This window comes from Petromyzon marinus, chromosome 6 (assembly GCF_048934315.1).
Source record: "Petromyzon marinus isolate PM22_M1 ecotype Great Lakes invasive population chromosome 6, UKy_Petmar_22M1.pri1.0, whole genome shotgun sequence".
Taxonomy (NCBI): domain Eukaryota; kingdom Metazoa; phylum Chordata; class Hyperoartia; order Petromyzontiformes; family Petromyzontidae; genus Petromyzon; species Petromyzon marinus.
Genome location: NC_133672.1, coordinates 15,803,354 through 15,828,396, shown reverse-complemented (window position 1 = coordinate 15,828,396; position 25,043 = coordinate 15,803,354). Strand labels below are relative to the sequence as shown.

The 25,043-nt window shown below is 42.8% G+C and overlaps 3 protein-coding genes across 4 annotated transcripts in view; all 3 read left to right on the top strand.

Moving 5' to 3' along the window:
* Nucleotides 1-339: 339 nt before the first annotated feature.
* PPP1R36 (protein phosphatase 1 regulatory subunit 36) lies at nt 340-14,666 on the top strand. Its single transcript, XM_032947706.2, has 11 exons — nt 340-1,192; nt 5,272-5,336; nt 6,244-6,330; nt 7,813-7,928; nt 8,072-8,141; nt 8,652-8,750; nt 9,185-9,325; nt 10,609-10,651; nt 11,040-11,245; nt 11,580-11,780; nt 13,281-14,666. Exons 1-11 carry the CDS (start codon nt 1,175-1,177, stop codon nt 13,429-13,431), a joined length of 1,197 nt encoding a protein of 398 aa, XP_032803597.2. The 5' UTR covers nt 340-1,174; the 3' UTR covers nt 13,432-14,666.
* Nucleotides 14,667-15,204: 538 nt separating this feature from the next.
* The window catches only part of LOC116939412 (BTB/POZ domain-containing protein 3-like), a 52,384-nt gene continuing 42,545 nt past the window's right edge, over nt 15,205-25,043 (top strand). For both annotated transcript variants that reach the window (XM_032947709.2, XM_032947708.2), the window contains exon 1: nt 15,205-15,401. The gene's annotated coding sequence lies outside the window, so the exon portion shown is untranslated. The remainder of the gene's footprint in view (nt 15,402-25,043) is intronic.
* On the top strand, nt 15,408-21,021 carry LOC142923988 (uncharacterized). Its single transcript, XM_076065124.1, has one exon. The coding sequence runs from the start codon at nt 15,766-15,768 to the stop codon at nt 16,819-16,821; it is 1,056 nt and encodes a 351-aa protein (XP_075921239.1). The 5' UTR covers nt 15,408-15,765; the 3' UTR covers nt 16,822-21,021.

Here is a 25,043-nt window from a genome sequence, read left to right as displayed (position 1 = left end):
TTCTTTCGGATTGTACGCAGCCAACCGTGATAATTAGGTGCGTGGGTGCTAATCGTAGGTGGAGGGGTGTGATAAACACAGGCGCGTGTGATGTCTGCAATGTGTGGTGTGTATAATAAGTAGCGAAAGTTGTGTTCATTAGAAACATTTCCCAGAGTTGATAGCATGGAGATGTGCAGTGCTCCGTTGTACAAATGTATACACGTACCTAAACAGGAATAACTCGTGTATTGTGTGAAATAGTGGGTGCCGTATAATTGTTTTTTTGCAAAACCCACTTCCATACAACGAGCATCTGTCACTTCGATAGACTCTGCATACTCCGTTCTACTTGTACGAATTCGCCCCTAGCTAGTTGTCCACCAGTTGATGATGACGTTCAATAGTGGAATGTACTCGTACAGATAAGCATTTTTTCGTGACAGCATTTTAATACTAACAGAAAAACGAGCAATGCTAAAACATTATACACCTTGCATTATATTACTGTGTTGATATACAGATGCGTGTTTTATTGTTTTCATCACTCCAGTGTATCTTGTAGTACGTACCAGACTTGGGTTTGTTCGATTTGTTGCGGCTAATCCCGATCAGCCAAGTTGCCCGACTATTTTGCAAGGGAAGTCCCGTGGTGCTGGAGCACAGCAAACACAAAGACGGCATCGACATAGCAGACACAGGATCTTTTATTGGCTAATGTCTTGCACAACTAACAGCACAGATTGCAACGGTCGTAAACCAAGGTAAATACAAGACCGCTGATACGTACTTCAAATCAGATCAATGCACTATGTAGCTGATAGGAGCGAACTTTAACAAGTTTCTATGTGTGAATTCACGTGGCAGCAGTCACAATGTGATGGGGGTTGGGGCATCAGCGTGAGATGCCCTCTGGGATGACGCAAGGGCTACTCGGTTGCCGGGGAACCATCGTGTAAACAGGAGTCGGGTGTTTATATATATTTTTTTTTAAATCATATACATTCGACGCTCACGGTTGTGTTTTATTGTTGTTCGTAGTTGCTATTGTTGAGTAAACGCCACGGGATTGTTGGCTGTCGAGTCTCCGTGGGATGCGAGAGAGACCGGCAGAGATGTTTGGCCCACAATGTGAGCGAACTGATTAAAGGGATTGCAGACGCGTGGCGAGTTTGTTTGGGATCGAGGCGGCGTGATGGAGCAGGTGAAGAAGGTGAGTAGCAGCCGCAACTTTTTTGGTTCCTGGAAGGGTCATTCACCCAAAACGTCGCCTCTTATATACTCGTTCTTTCTAAAACGCAGAGTTATTTACGCACGTGTCCGAGTTGTTATTGATGCAGGATCTGGTCCGGTGACCTTTTTTTAAAAAAAATCTATTATGAAAGCCCAGCGTTTCGTTTGTCCGTCACCTAAATTATATCATCCTTTCAGGAGGCCTGAATCAAAAGGTTATAGAAAGTGCCCCCCCCCCCAGTTGGGGTAAAAAGTTTATTCAATAGGTTTCCACAAATTGTCGACCTCCCAAAAAACAAATGTATTTTGACGGCATATGCCTACATACAATAGAGTCAGTAGTATCTACTACACGACCTACATACAATAGTCAGTCTATCTACTACACACCCTACATACAATACAGTCAGAAGTATCTACTACACACCCTACATACAATATAGTCAGAAGTATTTACTACACACCCTACATAAAATAGAGTCAGAAGTATCTACTACACACCCTACATACAATAGAGTAAGTAGTATCTACTACACACCCTACATACAATAGAGTAAGTAGTATCTACTACACAACCTACGTGCAATAGAGTCAGTAGTGTTTACTACACACCCTACATACAATAGAGTTAGTAGTATCTACTACACACCCTACACACTATACAGGCAGTAGTGTCTACTACACACCCTACATACAATAGAGTAAGTAGTGTCTACTACACACCCTACATACAATAGAGATAGTAGTATCTACTACACACCCTACACACAATAGAGTCAGTAGTATCTACTACACGCCCTACATACAATAGTCAGTCGTATCTACTACACACCCTACATACAATAGAGTAAGTAGTATCTACTACACAACCTACGTACAATAGAGTCAGTAGTGTTTACTACACACCCTACATACTATAGAGTTAGTAGTATCTACTACACACCCTACACACTATAGAGGCAGTAGTGTCTACTACACACCCTACATACAATAGGGTAAGTAGTGTCTACTACACACCCTACATACAATATAGTCAGTAGTATCTACTACACACCCTACATACAATAGAGTCAGTAGTATCTACTACACAACCTACATACAATATAGTCAGTAGTATCTACTACACACCCTACATACAATAGAGTTAGTAGTATCTACTACACACCCTACATACAATAGAGTCAGTAGTATCTACTACACACCCTACATACAAGTCAGTAGTGTCTACTACACACCCTACATGCAATAGTCATATGTATCTACTACACACCCTACATACAATAGTCAGAAGTATCTACTACACACCCTACATACAATAGTCAGTAGTATCTACTACACACCCTACATACAATAGAGTTAGTAGTATCTGCTACACACCCTACATACAATAGTCAGTAGTGTCTACTACACACCCTACACACAATAGAGTAAGTAGTATCTACTACACAACCTACATACAATAGAGTCAGAAGTATCTACTACACACCCTACATACCATATAGTCAGTAGTATCTACTACACAACCTACATACAATAGTAGTATCTACTACACACCCTACATACAATAGAGTCAGAAGTATCTACTACACACCCTACATACAATAATAGTATCTACTACACACCCGACATACAATAGTCAGTAGTATCTACTACACACCCTACGTAAAATAGAGTAAGTAGTATCTACTACACAACCTACGTGCAATAGAGTCAGTAGTGTTTACTACACACCCTACATACAATAGAGTTAGTAGTATCTACTACACACCCTACACACTATACAGGCAGTAGTGTCTACTACACACCCTACATACAATAGAGTAAGTAGTGTCTACTACACACCCTACATACAATAGAGATAGTAGTATCTACTAAACACCCTACACACAATAGAGTCAGTAGTATCTACTACACGCCCTACATACAATAGTCAGTCGTATCTACTACACACCCTACATACAATAGAGTAAGTAGTATCTACTACACAACCTACGTACAATAGAGTCAGTAGTGTTTACTACACACCCTACATACTATAGAGGCAGTAGTGTCTACTACACACCCTACATACAATAGGGTAAGTAGTGTCTACTACACACCCTACATACAATATAGTCAGTAGTATCTACTACTCACCCTACATACAATAGAGTCAGTAGTATCTACTACACAACCTACATACAATATAGTCAGTAGTATCTACTACACACCCTACATACAATAGAGTTAGTAGTATCTACTACACACCCTACATACAATAGAGTCAGTAGTATCTACTACACACCCTACATACAAGTCAGTAGTGTCTACTACACACCCTACATGCAATAGTCATATGTATCTACTACACACCCTACATACAATAGTCAGAAGTATCTACTACACACCCTACATACAATAGTCAGTTGTATCTACTACACACCCTACATACAATAGAGTTAGTAGTATCTGCTACACACCCTACATACAATAGTCAGTAGTGTCTACTACACACCCTACACACAATAGAGTAAGTAGTATCTACTACACAACCTACATACAATAGAGTCAGAAGTATCTACTACACACCCTACATACCATATAGTCAGTAGTATCTACTACACAACCTACATACAATAGTAGTATCTACTACACACCCTACATACAATAGAGTCAGAAGTATCTACTACACACCCTACATACAATAATAGTATCTACTACACACCCGACATACAATAGTCAGTAGTATCTACTACACACCCTACGTAAAATAGAGTAAGTAGTATCTACTACACACCCTACATACAAGAGTCAGTAGTATCTGCTACACACCCTACATACAATAGTCAGTAGTATCTACTACACACCCTACATACAATAGAGTCAGTAGTATCTACTACACACCCTACATACAATAGAGTCAGTAGTATCTGCTACACACCCTACATATGTAGTGAGCCCAAAGACGAGGGAGAGCCGGTACTTGAGGCAACACTTTTATTTAACAAATAACTCAATACAAGGTCCCTAACACAAAGGGGTAACAGCCCCTTCCACCCGCTACCTGGGGAGGTATGGCCTCCGGGCTATCGTGCCTCCTAACACTGTGGACCACTCTACACTCAGCCCTCCGGCTAGGGGCCCTAGGGGAAGCTATCCTGACCCGACCCAGCCAAAGTCCTCGGGTCCTGGCCACTCGCCCACTCAGTCCCGGCCCTTACAAGGACGTCGGGTCCGGGGGTACCCAGGGTCCGACCACTGTCCCACCTCAGTCCCAGCCCTTAGAAGGGCAGCGGGTCTGGGGTTACCAGGGTCCTAGTCTAAGCTCGATCTTCTGTCTTCGGCTTGAGGACGACTGCCGAACCCGTTCAAGGGTCTCTCCACCCCTGGCCACGCCTCCCTTCCAGAATGTTCTAGGGGATCCTGGAATATTCCCCCAGCCCCCCTCTTGGGGTCTGGGGAACCCTAGCGGCCCACATACCACCCCCTGCTGACGTATGTCTGCTACTGCAGGTAAGTTACCACTTCATGACGCTACAAATACAATAGTCATAAGTATCTGCTACACACCCTACATACAATAGAGTCAATAGTATCTGCTACACACCCTACATACAACAGAGTCAGAAGTATCTACTACACACCCTACATACAATAGAGTCAGTAGTATCTACTACACACCCTACATACAACAGAGTCAGTAGTATCTACTACACACTCTACATACAATAGAGTCAGTAGTATCTGCTACACACCCTACATACAATAGTCAGTAGTATCTACTACACACCCTATATACAATAGTAGTATCTGCACACATGGGGGGTTGGGGAAGAAGACATCAGTGGGGGTGATAGTCGAGGTGTGAAAGCGCTGAGAAGCCCTCTGCACGAGCTAGAATAAGGTGGCTGTAGGCCGCCGAAATTCTAGTTATTTAAAACTGTTGCTGAGCACAGGCCCAAAACATTCAGCAGTGGATTGACAACGAGATGGTACACGTACATTCCATGTGTGGCCCAGTAGTGTGAGTGTAGATGTGTAAATTTGTTGATTCATGGATTTATTGGACTGTGTTTCCAGCCCCCAATGTGTGCTCCTGGACGCTGGTGCTGGAGGGATGAGACAAAATCCCTGGAGTTCGTGAGGTATCTGGCAGTGTGGTCTTACCTGTAATCGTGTCTTCTCTGTACCCTGTGTCACTTATGGCCAACTTCTCTTCACATTAAATGTTTATAAGGACCAATACCTCAGCCGTGGCTGATCATTGTTTTAATGCTGTGGGCACACACGAAATTGATTTTTCCAAGACGAAGGTACTCTGCAAACCCACTGGCTATCAACAAAGATTCGTTCATGAAGCCATCCAGATATATAAACACAGACACAATTTCAACCAAGAAGATGGGTACAAACTGAGTAATCATTGGAAGGACGTTATTAACCAGTTTAAGTCATAACTGGCTGTGGTGTTCCCAGACTACCACCTTCCAATGTTAGTTATTTTCGGCTCTCTAATTTTTTACATTAACAGATTAAATTTCTCACTAACACAGCTACCTTGCGCGCCATCCTCGAGGCGGCTGCTTCACGATCTTCCATTAACATGCTAATATTTTACATGAACATAGTCATCTTGGCACGCTCGCTATGGAGGATGCTCGGCGATCTTCCATTAACATGCTAATCTCTCACAGTAACTTAGCCACCTTGGCGCACTCGCCGTGTAGAAGGCTCAGCGATCTTGCATTGACATGCTAATTCTTGCCTGGCAGCCCTCTGATTGGTAGAAAGCCCACCACCGCCGCGGACGCTGCCCACCACTTGCATTGTTATTGGCTGCTGCCATTTGGGCTATGCCCATTTCAAACCTTTATAAGCAGTTGTCTTTAGAAGATAACCCCCCTTTTCCTGAAGACAACCGCTTGTGTTGTTATTTTTTTCTGTCTACGTGGCTTTACCGAAAGACCCAAAGAATATGAATTCCTGCAGTCACGAAAGCTTTAAGTCAAGTTTGAGATGTTCCCATTGCTCACTTGAGATTTGCGCTGGCAGTGCTTTCGCATCACCAGACGGGAAAGAGAGGAAGAAGAGGCACAAGGGGCTTCTGCTGCGAGAGGTTGGGGCGAAGCACAGCGACAGGTGAGAAGGGTCACTTCTTATTCTTTGGTTTATGTTTTCTATAGACCCAAGGAATATGAATTCTTGCAGTCACGGAAAGCTTTAAGTCAAGATTTAAGGGTCGCTTCTGTCCATATTAGAGACGCATATCCATAGAGAGGATTAAAGCAGCTGCCTAGTGTTTAGTGCATTGAACTATTAACATCATGCGGAGGCCCTCATCCAGCAGTGGAATTATATTGGGATGTATGTTTTATTTTTTTTCATTTCAACCCATAGAGGATGCTAAGGGTCAAGGGGCAGATCTGTAGCAGAGCTCTCAAGAGAAGAGATTTATGTCTTCTATAGAAGAATACTGAGAAGTTCTCGTCCGCACATCCGATTAGCACGGTTGGCTATGTACGGTGCAAAAGAAGTTAAACATACATCTCCATTGGCAATGGCGGAGCCAGGATTTTCAGGTAGGGGGGGCAACCCCTCCAGCAATGAAAAATGATAGGAGTTGTTAGTAAGGACTTGTCCCTTGCTTTTTATTTGACGTGTGTGCGGCAATGGCGCAGCCATCAATTGAGGGTCGAATTCGAATTGTGTGTGATCGGCATCGCGCTCGCTGAAGACATGCTTTCAGGGAAGTCGTGTACTCTATACGCAACTGCGCACAATTCTGAGTCACTTATAACTGCTTTGTCGTTACTTATTGCCAATTATGGACTCAGACTATTGTCCTATCATATCATAGAGTCCCTGGCGCGTAATAATATGCTACACAGTGGCAGTGGGGGTCGCAAAATGCCGATTTATTACTAATAAACCTCAAAGATCCGATCGAAATTAGGGATTTATATCGGATCATTGGGGGGCACGTGCCACCCCACCCCCCCACTGGCTCCGCCAGTGTCCATTGGCAACCCTGAGCTGGTGATGTTAATTCAACATTCCTTTGGCAGGCACCAGTCTTTGCGTAGGACAACCTATTTCTATAATGTTATTTTTTAAAAGTTATAAACGATTTTTTTCATTATGAGACCTCCTTTGCCAGAAACAAGATATAGAATAGGTTTTACCCTTTTAACTGGCACAAAAACTGACACCTTTATTCAAGGCATCATGTTTGCAATAACCATAACACAAGCAGTCAAAATGCAAACAAAAAAGACAACTCTGATAATAATATGCACTGTCCTTGAATTTGATTGGTCCACACCCGAGACAACTTTTCTTAGAGCCTAGTCTCCAAGCTGTCTCGGGTGTGGACCAATCAAATTCAAGGACAGTGCATATTATTATCAGAGTTGTCTTTTTTGTTTGCATTTTGACTGCTTGTGTTGCGGTTATTGCAGACATTATGCCTTGAATAAAGGTGTCAGTTTTTGTGCCAGTTAAAAGGGTAAAACCTATTCCTATATCTTATAAACGATTGTGGGTGGATTAACTTGAGTCGACCCCCTTATCAAGATTCTTGGTCAAGTATGATGTCACTGTCGTGTTTTCACGTCTCCACAGAGCATCGACGGATGAAGGAAGTGTGAGCAGCTCTACTGGGTGGCGCCCTGGTGGTGGCTTCCTGCAGCCCGCGTCCCAGCACGAGTCTGACACTGTCACAGTGCACCATGTGAAACGTGGGGATAACACGCCAGCTTAGCTTCTTTAATTTGGAGGGGTGCATTGTTGTGCCGTGGTTTCTTGACGATGTGCACCGCGATACTCTACATTACTTTTGAGGGATTTGCTAATTATCTATAAATCAATTCTCTGCTCCTAGATGTTGCACTCAGCACTTTGGAAGAAACTATTGAAGCTCAGTTGTCACCTTCGTTTGTGGATATGATAATGTAAGTATGAATACCATTGGAAGTATTACAAGTATTTTTATACATTTGTAATGACTTGACACACTTTATTGAAGACACGTTCACTTGACATCAGGCAGAGATCCCAATAGCCGAGTCTCCCGCGCATCTCCCTTATATATCAACACGAGGCCACGCCCCCCTTCTCGATCATTCTCGCTGACTTTGGATGCTCGCTCCACCGGCAGACTCTACCATCCTCTTCCGTCACGTGACCACGCTCCCTTCTCGAACATTCCCATAGCCACCAGTCCCTTCGCACTCACAACTGACTCCCCTGTCATTACCTCCCGTGACCACTAGTGCAATCGTACTGTAAGCTGACTTCCCTGTCATTACCTCCCGTGGCCACTAATCCCTCACACCGCATGCAGGCTCTATAGTTATTACATATTTATGAAAAACTAGATAACTTTGAAACTTTTATATTCAGTAAGTTATACAGCACAGTATTTAAATATATAATTTGTTGATTTTTTTTTTTTGTTGCAGGACCCAGCAGTTTGATGATTTTTTGAAATCTCTTCTAAGCTACATGTCATGTTTCTTTGTCAAAATTGCACTTGAAAAAAGACCAAAACCCCTGATGGCGTACGTAGCTCATTACATTACACTGAATCTCGATAAACACTCAGATAAATTAAATTTCGTTGAGTGGCATATAATGTGTATTAGCATGCATAAGTCATGTATCATTGAAACATAACGAATTTCAGGAATGCTAACTGCATGAGACAAAACATGTACATTGGGCTGTCCGCTCGAATTTATTCCAGACCCATTCAATAAACTGCTCAATGTATTTGCAATGTCATCAATGGTGCCATAAATATAATGTACTATCAACTCACATACAGTACTTACATTAGATATCTAACTAATGATTTTCACTTTCACAATACGTAACTACATATGTAAATCTGCATGGTTGTGTGCGTGTGTGTACACGATGTTTGAACTCCACGTGTAAATTACGTTTCACTGTGTCTGGTGTCTTTGTTCACGCTGTTGGTGTGTGGCCACAGGGAGCCAAGTGCGTCGGAGCAGCGCGAGCTGGCGGAGGTGCTGGGGGCTGTTGAGCGGGCTCACCAACACGTGGCGTGCACCTACTGCGTGCTGCTGCTGGGCATCGGCCTGCAGCGACACCACCACATGGCCTGTGGCTCGTGAGCCTCGCACCAAGCCTGTGGTTGTATCTCTGTAGCAGCTTGATATACTGAATGAGTCCACTTAATTATAAAACAAGACTATTATCCTTCATGATTGACTCAAATTGTAAAAAAAAAATCAAGACATTGTGCTCTGCTCCTTGTGAAAGAAAATCATCGTGGCATTATAAAAAAAAATGTTTTATACTGGTAGGAACGAAGTTGTAAACTGAGTGTACCAGCCTGCAATAGATTAATGTGTCCGTCCGTCCGTCTGTCCCCTTTCAATACTTTAACGAAGTGAAATCTCGTGCTGTTGGGGTGTAAAAATAAAATTGCGCAAAATTCCAATGTTCCTACCAGCCCACCCTGCAGGGACCTGTTTCTTATCAGTGCCATTGAGCAGCGATTCAAAGTATGGGGGAATTAGTTCCCCTATGACCCTTCATGGTACATAGGGGGAATGCTGGGGAAATGTATATGCCAAAAGCATGACTTAACCTTGTACACGTGTAAAGGAGAGCCGACACAAGGTTGCAGGGGGGTTTGTCTTTTAATCCTTTTCTCCCATCCACACCCGTCCTCAGCCGTCTCACTCTCGTTCCCGCCAAGCTTACCTTCTTCCCGCCCGTTCTCTCCCTTATATCTCCTCGCTTACTCCTCACCCTCCTCCTGTCACCGTCCCACTAACCCTCCTATTGGTGGGAATCCTTCCCTTGAAACCCCTACACATGGGTGCTGACTGCCCTCCCGCGCCCTCCCATCTTGGCGCCCCCTCTCTCTCTGCTTTAACCGATGATATTGAATCTTGATTTGAAGCTTTCTTGACTGTAGGAGTCCATACTCTTTGGTTCTTTTGGTAAAGTCATCACGTGGTGGGATCCCACCTGAGGACGATCGCTTGTGTGGCGATCAAAACGTCGTGATCTGTTATTATGTTTCTACGTGACTTTACCGCAAGAACCAAAGACAATTATATTGAGTTATATATTTATTTCAAAGGAAAGGATCAAACATAATTTGGATCTATTTGTATGAGCTTCACATGCACTTTTTAAACTTCCTCATAGGATGCGTGCCACATTCATACTGTAAATGTAATAATTGAATATAGCACTTAAGCAATATTACTTTTAATATTACCCTAAGATAATAAACCTGAAGAGTTGCCAGCTGAAAATGATGGAGTGGCAAAATTAAATCAGACTGAATGTAAATGTTCGAGATATACAATAGTTGAAGTAATAGTTGCATGAATGTATATATCAAAAAACTTCCTTTGTTTATTAAATATTTTGCAGGAAAAAGACTTCTTCAACACATCGTGACAGAAACATGTATGAGGTCAGGATCACCATTTTTCTTTTTCTTACACTGTCAGTGACACATTACTGTAACTTCAAAAGAACTACCTGTGAAGTTAGCATGTAACGTAAAACAAGTAGCAATGTAAAGGAATATCTACAGAAGCTGCTTATAAGCACTGCACACTTATGATAAGCACTGCACATTTATTAAGTATTTTGATTTGCTGGGTTTAGGCTTGTCTACCATATGCATCTTATGTAAGGCAGCTGAAAAAAAATGTGTTTATAATGTCAATAATTAAAGCTGGGCTTTCCTCAAATATATGCATGCAACATGCATTACTTACAGTCACACCAGAGGATGTGTTGCGGTGTGTGGATGAAAACATAAAAGAATGGTGTCTATGTTTGTGACCACCACACAGTACCTGTACGAGCTGTGTATCTTGGCATCCTGGGTGACCTTTCGACGGCAAGACCTAGAACTCATTGAGCAGGAGCTGAGCCGGCTGCTTCGCTCAGATGCCTTCAACTTAGCCCCGAGGGCACGTGAGGATGACCTGGAGGAGGAAGAGGAATTTTGCAATGCAGGGCCTGAGCGCCGGAGAAGAATTACACAGGCAGAATTCAGGTGCACAGTTTCTGGCTTCCAACCAATCAGCTTGGATGTAATAATATGGGTAGCTATTATATGTATGAAAAGTGGTCCCCTAATTGTTCAAGAAAAGACAGTTTACATTATTTATAATCCATACGTATATTTTAAGTTGTCTTAATTTATTCCTGTTTTAAGATAAAGTATGATGCATACAGTATATGATATTACAGTAACCACAAAGAATATTACGGGTGAATATTTTTTACTTTGTATACAGTATGTGCAGCATTAGGATTAATGTTTCAAAATAGGTTAAGCATATGCAAACATAATTGACCTTTTACCATTGTTCATCTTATTCTTTCAGAAAAATGTACCCGAAACGTCCGGCCATAATGAGCGTTGTAACCCAGCGATCTCCCGCATTGGTCTCTCTCCTACCGACACCCAAAGAGGAGTCCCTCTACCTATTCAAGCCACTCTGCTTGCCTGTCCATACCTCTACACTCCCTGCAACAGCTCCAGTGATCAGCACAAAACCATCTGCAGAGGAATGCTCAGAAATTAAGTATGTTATTATTTCACAATGCTTATATCATAGTTCATAGTATTATTGTTGGACCATTTCCTCTATTTACATCCCTCATAATGAGTCTCAACTGCATGGATGTCAGTAAGCTCTAGTGCTAAACCTTTTAAACGATAAACCCTATGCATGAGTCTTCTGGTTAAGTGTGATGACATTCTTTTTTATTTTATTTTTTCCAAATGTATTCTAAGTGTGCTATCATGGCATAAATTATGCAGTTGGAGCTCTTGCAGAGGAGTGCACACCCCATGTGTTAAGAGAATTGCCCGCAAAAGAAGAGTTAATCAAACTACAGTACTTTTGAGAGTTTTTTAAATTACATTTTTATTATGAGACCTCCTTTGCCAGTAACAAGATATAGTAATAGGTTTTACCCTTTTAACTGGCACAAAAACTGACACCTTTATTCAAGGCATCATGTTTGCAATAACCACAACACAAGCAGTCAAAATGCAAACAAAAAGACAACTCTGATAATAATATGCACTGTCCTTGAATTTGATTGGTCCACACCCGAGACAAATTTTCTTAGAGCCTAGTCTCCACTGGTGTTGGACCAGAAGACGCCAAAAGGCGTACAACTCAAAAACAGCGCACTATCAGAGTATTGAGGGCTCGGGGTGAGCATTTACATTATGAGACCTCCTTTGCCAGTAACAAGATATAGTAATAGGTTTTACCCTTTTAACTGTCTTTTTGTTTGCATTTTGACTGCTTGTGTTGCGGTTATTGCAGACATGATGCCTTGAATAAAGGTGTCAGTTTTTTGTGCCAGTTAAAAGTGTAAAACCTATTCCTATATCTTGTTACTGGAAAAGGAGGTCTCATAATGTAAATGCTCACCCCGAGCCCTCAATACTCTGATAGTGCGCTGTTTTTGAGTTGTATGCCTTTTGGCGTCTTTTGGTTTAACACCAATGGAGACTAGGCTCTAAAGAAAGCCGTCTCGGGTGTGGACCAATCAAATTCAAGGACAGTGCATATTATTATCAGAGTTGTATTTTTGTTTGCATTTTGACTGCTTGTGTTGCGGTTATTGCAGACATGATGCCATGAATTAAGGTGTCAGTTTTTTGTGCCAGTTAAAAGGGTAAAACCTATTACTATACATTTTTATTGTCACGCAAGCAGCACACTTTCTCACATGCCCTACTAGAGAGTATGGTTTATATGTTTATATATAATCTCAGAGTAGGAGTTTTGTAAAATTAAGTGAATAAGCACCTTTATTGTGAATGTTTTTTTTGAATGTAGAGCTATTAGTGACACTTGAGATACTGCTTTTATCACAGGTGACTACCCATTTTTGAATCCAAGATTTCAGAAGTGCCAGCTCAGGACTCACACTTGAGTCACTCATTATCATTATTTAGGGTAAACACAAATAGAATCGTGTAATGCACGGTTTCTCTGTCATGTTTATTCAGCTACTTATCCATGATGCAACATTTTGGTTCTTTCCATCGTCTGTGCCTGCAGGGTGGGCATCATTGGAGAACCACTAAGCCTATTTGTTGTGAACACGCTGATGCCACTGGAGCCAGAGCAGGAGTGGGGAAAGGAGGAGGAGCTGGAGATGGTGCCTAAGGAAACTGCAGGATCCAGTGCAGGGGATTTAGATCTAGCCTGAACTGTCAGCACCATAATTTAGGCATTTGGGCATCATCCTTGTCACAAACATATTTTGCATACAGTTGGACAATTTGACTCCTACACCACCAAGTGATGCCTGTGGGTTTAAGAAGGCACAATGACTGCTGAAAGCTTTGCATTAAAATGACCTGTGATTAAATTATTTACAATTGTATTTTAGGCAATAGATTATATAACAAATTCCAGATTTAGATTATATAACAAATTCCAGATTTTTTTATTATTGCCCAGAGGTTGTTATTGCATAATACATGTTCCCAAAGGTCACTCCCCTAATACTCTTATATAAGCGCACAACTTTATCTATCTGTGATGAACGCTGCACTTTCCGTCGTTTTCATGCAGGGGGCGCTGCAAACCTACGCACCCCCTGCATGAACGACGGAGGCGCAGGGACAAGACGTTCGATTACGTTGGAATCGATCTGCAGACGGCGGTCTTCTCGCACGGCCAGCAGTTCCGTGTCGCCTTATCTCGATCCCGCAATCAGAAACAGGTGAAAGTCCGCATCGAACCGAACCCCCAGCAAGGCCATCTACTTAACGACGAGAGAAAATTCACACGAAATGTCCTTTTCAATGAAGTCTTCCAGATGTAAAATGATATAAGCTTTTAATGAAGAAATAAAATGATCGCATTCAAAACATAATACAATTCAAAGATGTTTCATTTTAAAACTTCAAAACGGAGCATCGGGTGCTTGCGTGAATGCGTCGTTCGTGTGCAATTTTTTACATGACTTTCCTGGCCGAAGGCTGTAAATGTTTGTGAGGGGTGCCAATCAATTGTTTATTTTGGATAAAAACAAACAGCACTCCCCTCTGTGTATCTCAAGCAGTAAGCATTCTAATTCTGAAGTTAAACATGTAACGGTTGGCTTCCCCATAACGCAGAAGTCATTTTATTATCATCAGAGATATGATTTGTTAATGTAACACTCAACCAGGATTTGAACTCAGGCTTGTGATTGTAAGCTTGTCAGTCTACCACTGAGCCACCAGGCCAGATTACCAGTTTAAATTGTGCATAAATAATGCTACATAATTTTACTCATTATAGTAATTGGCATAGCTTGCAAATCTTTTGAATGCCATTGTGCTGTATACCTAATCATAATAATCGTACGATATGGTATTCTTCCACCATTCTTGTATTCCGATGTGATGTTGCACCTTGGTAATATTGCGAAATACATTTTACGGTGTTAAATTATGAAAGTGCACTGCATCCTGTCTGCAACTTCTCATAAGCCTGCCCCCATCTATAAGGCTACACTCCAGATACAAAGTGTCACCTCTTACTAATGGATTGATGAATTAGTTAAGGGGTGCCATTCACTGGGATTAGGCCGAATGAAAACCAATTTCTGTCATCGAGAAAAAAAATGAAAATGTCAAAGAATAAATTACCAATAACGGTAATATGCATACAAATCACATTTTATTCATTTTTTTAATGGGCAGGTGTATTGGGGATGTTTCACACACTGCAGGGAGAAATCTCCAAATCACCACGACTGTACTCGATCTCCAATAATGTAAGCTTAGGGTTGAACGAGGTTAGTACTTGAATGGGAGACTGTCTGGAAATACCAGGCGTTGTCGGATCTTCACCCAAAAAAACCTCCCCATGTATTATGAATATTGGTCGCGAAAGCCTACGTGTTAAAGGACATCAATGTTATGAATATCACGAGCGTTGCCACTAGGGGGCAGTGCAGGCCCCTTATAACACTTAGGGGCTCCTGCTATCCCTGCATTTCACACTCGGAGCACTGGGGTGCAGTAGCAGCAGCTCTCCTTTAAAGAGGAAATGGTGGAAGAACAAGAGAAGAGGCGAAATAAATCCCCGTACCGTTTGTTGAGCGGAGGACATTCGGTCAAAAGTACTGTACCGTGCGGAAACACTCTCAAGATACTCTCCCTGTGTCACTAAACCTTCCAGCAGGTAAGCGCCCTGCAGCAGTTGCAGCGGTGGTTGTGATGTGGGGATTTTGACGACGCTGCTGTAGACTATTTTGTTTGTGTTGTCATCCCGAGTCCGGCCTCAACTAGGCCACGAAACCACCTCTTTCCCCCTTGCTTGGTTTGACCATGAGAGCGTTGCACGAGGCGTCACTTCAGAAGTTCTGACTGACCACTTTTTATTTGTCACAAGAATTAACACCACCGCCGCCGTCATCATAATCATCAAAGTTAATCCACAACGTTACGGGCCACGGTGAACCAGAGCCATTGGCCCCCCACCACCCCCAACGACAGCAAAGAGGCAGCTTCACCGTGGGGCAGCTTTGGGCTGCAACGTGGCACCCATGCTGTGGCTTTCTTTACCTCGACGAATGTCGTGGTGGCCGGTGACTTTCTGTGCCCCCCCAACTCCACCCGTTGTGGCCACGTGTGGCCTGAAATCGCCTCCTCAGCTGTGCCCGTGCCCAGTTGTTGTGCCCCGTGCGTGCCCAGTTGTTGTGGCCCCTGCGTGCCCAGTTGTTGTGGCCGTGCCCAGTTGTTGTGGCCGTGCCCAGTTGTTGTGCCACGTGCGTGCCCAGTTGTTGTGGCCGTGCCCAGTTGTTGTGGCCCCTGCGTGCCCAGTTGTTGTGGCCTCGTGCGTGCCCAGTTGTTGTGGCCTCGTGCGTGCCCAGTTGTTGTGCCCCCTGCGAGCCCAGTTGTTGTGGCCCCTGCGTGCCCAGTTGTTGTGGCCTCGTGCGTGCCCAGTTGTTGTGGCCTCGTGCGTGCCCAGTTGTTGTGCCCCCTGCGAGCCCAGTTGTTGTGGCCCCTGCGTGCCCAGTTGTTGTGGCCTCGTGCGTGCCCAGTTGTGCCCGTGCCCAGTTGTTGTGCCCGTGCCCAGTTGTTGTGCCCCCTGCGAGCCCAGTTGTTGTGGCCCCTGCGTGCCCAGTTGTTGTGCCCCCTGCGAGCCCAGTTGTTGTGCCCCCTGCGAGCCCAGTTGTTGTGGCCCCTGCGTGCCCAGTTGTTGTGCCCCCTGCGTGTCCAGTTGTTGTGGGCCCTGCGTGCCCAGTTGTTGTGCCCCCTGCGAGCCCAGTTGTTGTGGGCCCTGCGTGTCCAGTTGTTGTGGCCGTGCCCAGTTGTTGTGGCCCCTGCGAGCCCAGTTGTTGTGGCCCCTGCGTGCCCAGTTGTTGTGGCCCCTGCGTGCCCAGTTGTTGTGGCCCCTGCGAGCCCAGTTGTTGTGCCCACCGGGTGGAGGGAAGGCGGCGTGGACAAGCGACAGCTGTTCCAGACCCCAGAGCCACGTTAGACACCTATTGCTGGTGCAGCTGTTGGGCTATGTTAGAGGCATTATTGTGGTAATTGATGCCTGTGCTCTGCCCCCCCCCCCACCGCTTTTCCCACTTGTGGCACTCTTGCTAATGTGATGGGGTTACGTCTGATTATATACCAGGGGTCGGCTGGTATAAGAGAACGAGCGGCGTGTGTTTCGTGACCTCCAGAGTGATTGTTGGCTTGGCTCTGGAGTGACGGCTGTCACTTCGAAAGGTTGCTCAATCAAAGTTGGGGGGGGGCTGTTGGTTTTGTTGAGCGGTCGGCAGCTTGAGACCTCTTCCAGGGTGGAGAGGGGGGGCATGGGGCCCGCTGTTTGGACATTAAAATATTCCAACAGCACACCCATTGAAATAGCAGACAGCGTGCGTATTAATCATGCATATGAACGAAATTACATTCGGAAACCCGCTGGGAGCCCTGCAGAATGCGATTATTTTGCATTTCCACATTTTTAAACACAGCACGGTGCCTATGCATTACATTTGTGGTACATATTTCATGCTATGTCTGGTAGTGGACCGGTGACCTGTCACGGCTAACGTCAGTGGCGAGTGATAGTCCTTGGGTCATCCCTTTTACCAAACCCGCAGATGGCCACTATGGTTCAAGTGTGATTCAATATCTGCGTGGGGAGGCCTTCATCCAGCAGTGGATTGACAAGTGGCTGCAAATTCTTACTGCACGGTAGTTAGAATTGCATTGTGTAATACTGTACTCGATCCAGCATTGTACAAAGAAAACATGAACACATTCTTAAATAACACAGCCGTAAACGGTAACATATATAACAGGCGACGTTTTGGGCAATTGCTATGAAGAAGGGGCATTGCCTGAAACGTTAGCTGGTTATATTTTTATTGAAGGCGGTGCTATTTACGAAATGCGTCGAGCTTTTAGTGAAACTTCGATACGCTGTTTGCATCCTTCGCAGGTCCGTTTGGTCAATGCATTACAACGACCATGCGCCACGCTTTTCCTAAAGCATGCCTCTCTGCGTTCAACAAACAGCAACAACGCGCACACACACATACACACGAGGTCGGTTCTCACGTTGGGGGGGTTGCCAGAGTTTTAAATGGCTTAAAGCCATGTACCAAAGTCACCCAAACTTGTAGTGCTAATAACTTAACTTTCAACAGGGCAATGCTTGTTTACGTGGTGATTTCACGCCAAGCCTGTTGAGGATTCATATGCAGCATTTACAGCACTTTGCTTCATACTGCTAATCCTGTTAAATTATGCTGATTGGGATACATGTGCCTGGATTATGATATTAACTGCAGCACACTACTGCAGCGGCAACTCGAATAACGATGCCGCCCAGAGGCAACGTGATTTTTGTGGCTTTCCACATTGCATAAATGCGGTACAGCACAGCACTCTTGATGCTCTACGTATAGACATTAATATGTGACGACTGTATTTGCACAGTTGAATGGGATTTTTCCTGTGGGGACCTCGGTAAACATGGAACGTTGGGGTCAAGGGTTCCAGCAATATGCCAGCGTTGGCTTAGCGTTGCATGTTTATTGGGGAGACGGATTCAAGGGAAATATCAACATGTCGTGAAGTTGGTTACCATATACAGTACTGTATTGCAAACCTGTATCTAGGCTCATGAGGCATCGTTTTCCACTTTGGGTTCTTATGAATACAAATTAAAACGAGAACTTGATCTCCACTTTCAAACCACCATGTATGCCCGTTGTAGCTTTAGTTCACAAATCCTTCAAGCACACCTCGCGCGTGATAAAATTGCATATTACTTAAACATCAAAGGGTGACATTGCATACAACAATTACATTTAATAGGATGTTCAAAGGAAACCCCAACAAAACAATCTCAATTTGCACGTGCACATGAAGCTACTTAACTTTTTTTACCCCATTTAGTGACAATTACCTGCCCAAGAGATGGCAGCACTTGCAGATTGAGAGTGTTTTCCATGAGAGGTTTTTTGGGTTACATCTCGTAAATGTAAATGTGTCGTTAAACCCACCACCACCCGACAGCCAATTAGCATACACGTCAACCCCTTATCAGTGCCTACATTATTACAGACCAATTCAGACCTTATTTGTTACCCCGTGGTGCCCTTATAAATCTCAACGTTCATCCCTCAAAGTCCCATCACAAGGGAGAAACACAAACAAATCGACAAGAAAATGGGTTTTTTGGCCGTATTGAAACGGCTGTACGCCGTATGGACCTGAAAACTCAGTTTCCCTGTACAAGGAGAGTACGGGTAACAGGTATGAATTATTAAGGTTTGTCACGTAAACAAAACATGCCAATTCGTTACTAGTACAGCACACCAGTGTGTTGGAGAGTAAACTCACAACATTTACAATTCGAGTATGACGTTTCACCAGTAATTACAACTCGCATCATCACGCTAGCAAAGAATTGCCTGTCAGGTTTTAATGACACATTCAGAATTACGCGATCTAACCCAAAAAAAAAACCTTATGGAGAATATTGTTCTCGTATTTCTTTGCTGTGAAGTCAACAACACAAGGGTTGTGTTAACCAAAGCAAGGCTGCCTTAGATCGAGGGAGTAAATTTGATGGGCATCCACGCATCCATCCACGTGTCCTCATCACACAGAATTTGGTCGATTGGGTCCTGAAAGTGACAGCAGTGCACCCCAACACCGTATGGGTTGTGAGCCCAAGGTGCTTTTACCTTGATGAATGGAACGAAGCGAGCACTGCTGTTACACCTGAACCTACCCCGTCACAACAAAACAGTGACGTGTGAATTTACGGAGAGTGCAACACAGTTCACATGCAGCTTAAACCCGATACTAGTTCATCCTGCTGCTGCTGCTGCACTGTAATCCATAACTCGCAGCCTTATAAGCAGCACATTCATTATCCCCATAGCACTGGACAAGTACTTTTTTAATAGAGTAATAATTTAAAGCTGCCTAGTATGTTTTTCTATAACTGCCCACTAAATCTACACCGTTTGCTCTGAGAGATTCTGATGCCAGAGACCTTGAAATGTAGAACTGTATCTCATCTCACGTACAGTTAGTTTTAATTACAAATTCCATTTACCCTTTTGCATTTTGGTAGTGGATAACAATCTACGTATACGTACCGTGGAGCTGCAATCATAACGTGGTGTTAAACTACAAAGTAAATTACTATACTGTACTACGATATACAAAGATGGCACTGCATATGAAGAAGAATATCTAAATGCAATATGCAGCATTCAATTAAACCTTAGCCCCCAAAAGTATACCCCATAATTACCAAGCTTACTCATACCACCCATCACTGGAACTGCTGCATCGGTATGGCAGATTAAATTTGTTTTGTGCTATTGTGACTTTACCGAAAGAACCAAGAATATGAATCCCTGCAGTCACGAAAGCTTTAAATAAAAATCTATTGTGATGGATTGCATACTCTACCCCTGTAAATTATACTCGTGCAAATTATTTGTCTAAATATGCTGTGTTGTTGCCGAGACCAAAACGACTGTAAATGCATCTCTCGCAAGCAGATATGAGCTGCATTACGACACTTTGGGAGTCCAGTTCACACAATTGCAGTCTCTTGTTTCAGAATTCTATGACCTAGAGAGTTCTTAGTTTTCATGACAATCTGAATGGCCTAAACAGTGAACATCTCACCATTTGCGTAATGCCATGTTGGTAATGAAATAAGAAACTCTGCATCCGGTTTTGCCCTATATCTGTGTACGACTACCCACTTTGCACTTGTATCTCTACACGAAGAGCTTGTGCCATTAAAACCAAAAAAACTGAACCTTGTGACCTTAAGCACGTGATGCAGCGTCTGAGATTGACCTCCAGTGAACTGCCCGATTTTTTTTAACGTGAAATGCATGGGCGAGTGGTGGGGACACTCTCCACTGGTTCCCCCTGTCATGCACCTCGGCAGTTCTTGCCATTTATCTGAGCAAAGGGTAACTTTGATTAGGAGGAGAGTACATAACTATATGAATGAATTCCTAATGCTGCAGCAATAGTGGTAAGTAATTTTGATTTAAAGCTTTCTTGACTGCAGTAATTCATATTCTTAGTTTTTTCGGTAAAGTCGCGTTGAAGGGAAACAACAAAATAATAAAATATATATAAAACAATAAAAAAATTCTCACGACGTTTCGACCATAACTCAAACGGTCGTCTTCAGGTGTGTTGGTTTGCATAAACCGTTTGAGTTATGGTCGAAACGTCGTGAGAATTTTTTATTGTTTTATATATATTTTATTATTTTGTTGTTTCCCTTCAACGTGACTTTACCGAAAAAACTAAGAATATGGTAAGTAATTGTTTAGTACTGTCACTACAGTATTAAAAATACTATGCTGCTCCGTTAATACATAGCCCAACACCTCTAGTTGTACTGCTAAAGTACCACTTTTTATCCTTCGTTTGATTGGGTGATGAGATGTTATTTTTCGTTGCCTGAGAGGAAACACAGTTATGCTTATTCGGCTTCCCGTGTCGGTGTACGTGTCTCTGAAGCATGCCGTCAAGCGTACTGAGCGACAACAAGCTCGCGGTGCAGTTTGTGAGCTCAATATGTGGGGGGCTCTAGGTGCAAGAATTGGACAACCTTCAGAATGTGTAGGTATGACAGCCCATAGCCCACACGTCACCTTTTTTTTCCCCCCGTCTAGAAGATGCCTTTTGGAGGTACGTGGACACCAATGAGGTGGAATTCTGGCAAGTCACTTTCGGGGAGGTAATTGCTAATCTTAAGATTCCATCCTGTGCCCTGCACTATCTTGTGTTTGTGAGCAATAACACTTAACAGCACTGATGAAACTCCTCGCTCGTTCTTTTCATTGGAATGATGCGGATTGTTTTATTTAATTGCATTTTTGGAAGTGGGTTAAGGGTGGATGGCGTTGGTAAGCCACTACCAATTTGATACTATACTTAATACTATGCTTAATACTATACTTAATACTGTACTTAATACCAGTGGTTCTTTACCTGGGGGTGCACACATCCCTTGGGGGTGCGACATGCCCTTTCTGGGGGTGCGAGACATGCCACATTTATTTATAAGCTAAATCAACGAAACACAAATTGAGCATGGGCACGTAAATACAACTACTTTGTTTCATCAAACCTATGTATTTATTAACATTTTACTTGTGTAACCATTGAGAAACAAAGGGGGGGTGAAAGGCTGCAGTAAAGGTTAAGAACATCTGCTTTATGCGGTTTAGTATTATCATGGATACATCATTCAATCCAGTCACGCTTATCAACGGTGACTGCTGCAGAGAGTTGGTGAAATTGAGAATGACCTGGCCACATAGTGGCTGGCACTGGGTGAAATCTCTCCTGTAAACATTTTGTACAGCACTTGATTACCGTGACTACACAATCCACGATTGCGGTACCGTATCACATTAAACGATAAACGTGTCGATTCATGTTTTGGTGGCAGCACTCGAAAAACAATTGCCTTCGCTAATTTAACGTACGTCCGTTTGATGTACTGATGATGAAAGTGATAATCATAATGTTTTTTTCTTCCAATTTAATCTTTCAGCGTCATTGGCATTCCTTTATATGTTAGCAATCAAGATTAAGAAATATAAATCAATGAATGAAATACAGCCAATGGTACCCCTGGTGCCAATTTAATTACTTGCTGGTGATTACAGCAGTATTAGAATACAGCACTATAGAGTGCTGTATTGTACCTCGGGTGTGCTTTTACACCAGCATATCTTGGGGGGAAACTACAAAGTAAAATTGCAGTGTAATTGCAGTGTTCAAAACCTTATATTTTCCTGCTTTTAAAGCATTGATTTTCTAAATTGTAATTTCGTGATGTGGTAATGTAAGTAAGTAAACTTCGGGATTGCTTTTCTGAACATGCATATTTGCTCATTCCGAAAGGATTCATGGTGTGATGAATATAGTACATAATCCATTACAGATTTTGAGTAATACAATTCTATAATTGACGTACCGTGTACATTTACAAGAAAATAATTACACAGCTAATAGTTTACAGTACGCATGACATTAAACCATTTCAAAGGGCAGAACTTCACCTGTCCAGGACACTGAACTCATGTGATGTGGCAGTAATTTTAGAGCTCGCTCCAAGTTCCAGATAATTCATTTAAATAGAAAACTCAACTCTAATGAGCAACAGGTCGTTCTTTTCCACGTCACCTTTTTTTGTGGCTCTGTAAATGTGCATTCTTTTTTTAAGGAAGCCGGCAACCCAACAATTTCACAGCCGCATACAAGAAATAAACCTTCAGTATTTCAGCACAGTGTGGGTTGATGTGTTTATGGACTGTTGGGTGTTTTCTTCTGTTTGACGGCGACCTGCTGTGAGAATGTGATGCATAATTCACAGTGGCGAAAATGCTGCTCTGCAGGCTTTGCCTTGGCCTCTTTCCAATTAAAGCAATGAACGGTAGCACTTCAACAGCTGCCTGCAAACTCTTACAGGAGGGTGGGAGAATATACCGAGGCTTGGAATAAAAACCATGGACGTGTGTATATGAAGAATAAACTATCTCGATTTTGTAACCAAATACTGCATAGCAAACAACAGGGTTTTATGATTTAGCGTTATATTATATTTTTTTCTAGGCTGGCATACAGAATCGGAATGTATATTGTGTGTTGATCTTCGTCTTCAAGAATTTCAGCAATCCTCAGGACTTTACCCTATGCTTATTAACGTCTGGGCTCCTTTGACACCGTGTTTTAATTGTCCAAGCCAGCTGACTGTTTTCGACTCACTAGGTTTCGACTAAGGGGCACTCATGATGTATATTTACTTTTAAAGATACACTACTTTTAGTCTGCTTTGATCACAAAAAACATTTAGACCTAAATTCCAAATTTCATATTACACAGGGAGCCAAAAAAACAACCAGTTCGCATGTTTGTTGAAGTAATTATCGTGGCTTTGCTCCAAAACAACTAATTTCAGACGTCTGGAATTATATTTCAGATTTGTGAAATGTCATGTTATTGATGCATTTAGCATCCGTGGAGGAGTAGTGGTGCAGTGGTTACTACGCTTTTATGAAACTGTGTTGGATTCCAGGCTATCAATAACATCAGTGGCAGATGATATTTGAACCATATCCTGGAACCCTCATTCACCAATCGGTACTGACCAGCGTTGTGACGTATGGCCAAAAACACCCCCCATGAATGACACAGCATGGGGAGGCCTTCATCCAGCAGTAGATTGACAAAGGGTTGTAAATGATTAGTATTTTATACTGAAGCATTCATTGTTCTTGCTCATGACATCTTTCTAAGAGACAGCTTCTCTCTTCACAATCATTGCACACTCTAAATATGAAAATAGCCAAGGCTCTATCTATTTGTTAGATTACCGCGATTTGATTTGGGGGTTTTCTGTTGTCTCGCTCCCAAAGTGTTGTGACTACTTACCCGTTGTGCCATCTTTTGTCGCACGCAAAAGTGTTGATGGATAGTAGGATTGGGATGTGCCTTGGTTGGCGACCTCTTTTTGTTTGCCACCACCAAGTGCAAAATCATCGTCATCCTCCAACTGGCACAGCGGTCCTGTGTCACAGTGAAACGAGAACCACGGGGGGCCAGCTGCTGATGGGTTGGCCAAAGCCAAGTTTAGTTGTGCCAAGATTTAAATGCGGGTTGTGATAGCAAGGACAATTACTGCTGGCTCCTTATCCTGCCTGCATGCCCCCTCTTGCTTGAAGAAATATATAATTAAGGTAAATCACTATCATAATGACCAATTCTTAATATATATTTTTCATGATATGTCTTCGTTGCAGTGGAGGCATATCATGGACTCAATTAAATTAATATTACTGTAAAGTACATACTTAGTATGTGTTCTTTCCAGTGTTTGTTTATAATCATGGATTGACAATTCTATCTCGCAAAGAAAATAACTTTGAATTATTTAATATTTGCATTCATTTACACATTTTTAGTGCGTGGTGTGTGGTGTCAAATCATTTGTAGGCCACTGCTTGATAAGAACAACTGAGGAAAGGAAGGAATGGAAGAAAATGTGATAGTCCTTAGCCCAACAGAGGGAAGTTACAGGCTGACAACAGCAACGTTAGAGTTTTTAGTAAAACACTGTGTGACGAATACAGTTACATTATGTTTCATAATGCAGAGGTGCAAGCAATTTGAAGATGAAGCGATAAGATTGGCTGAGCTCATCACAGGACCATGAGGAATGGTGATGACATGAGGAGCAATGGCTAGAACATGGCTGGTGTTGACGGCGATGGATGAAGGTTTATCCAGAAGTACAACCACTTCTCACAAAGTGGTA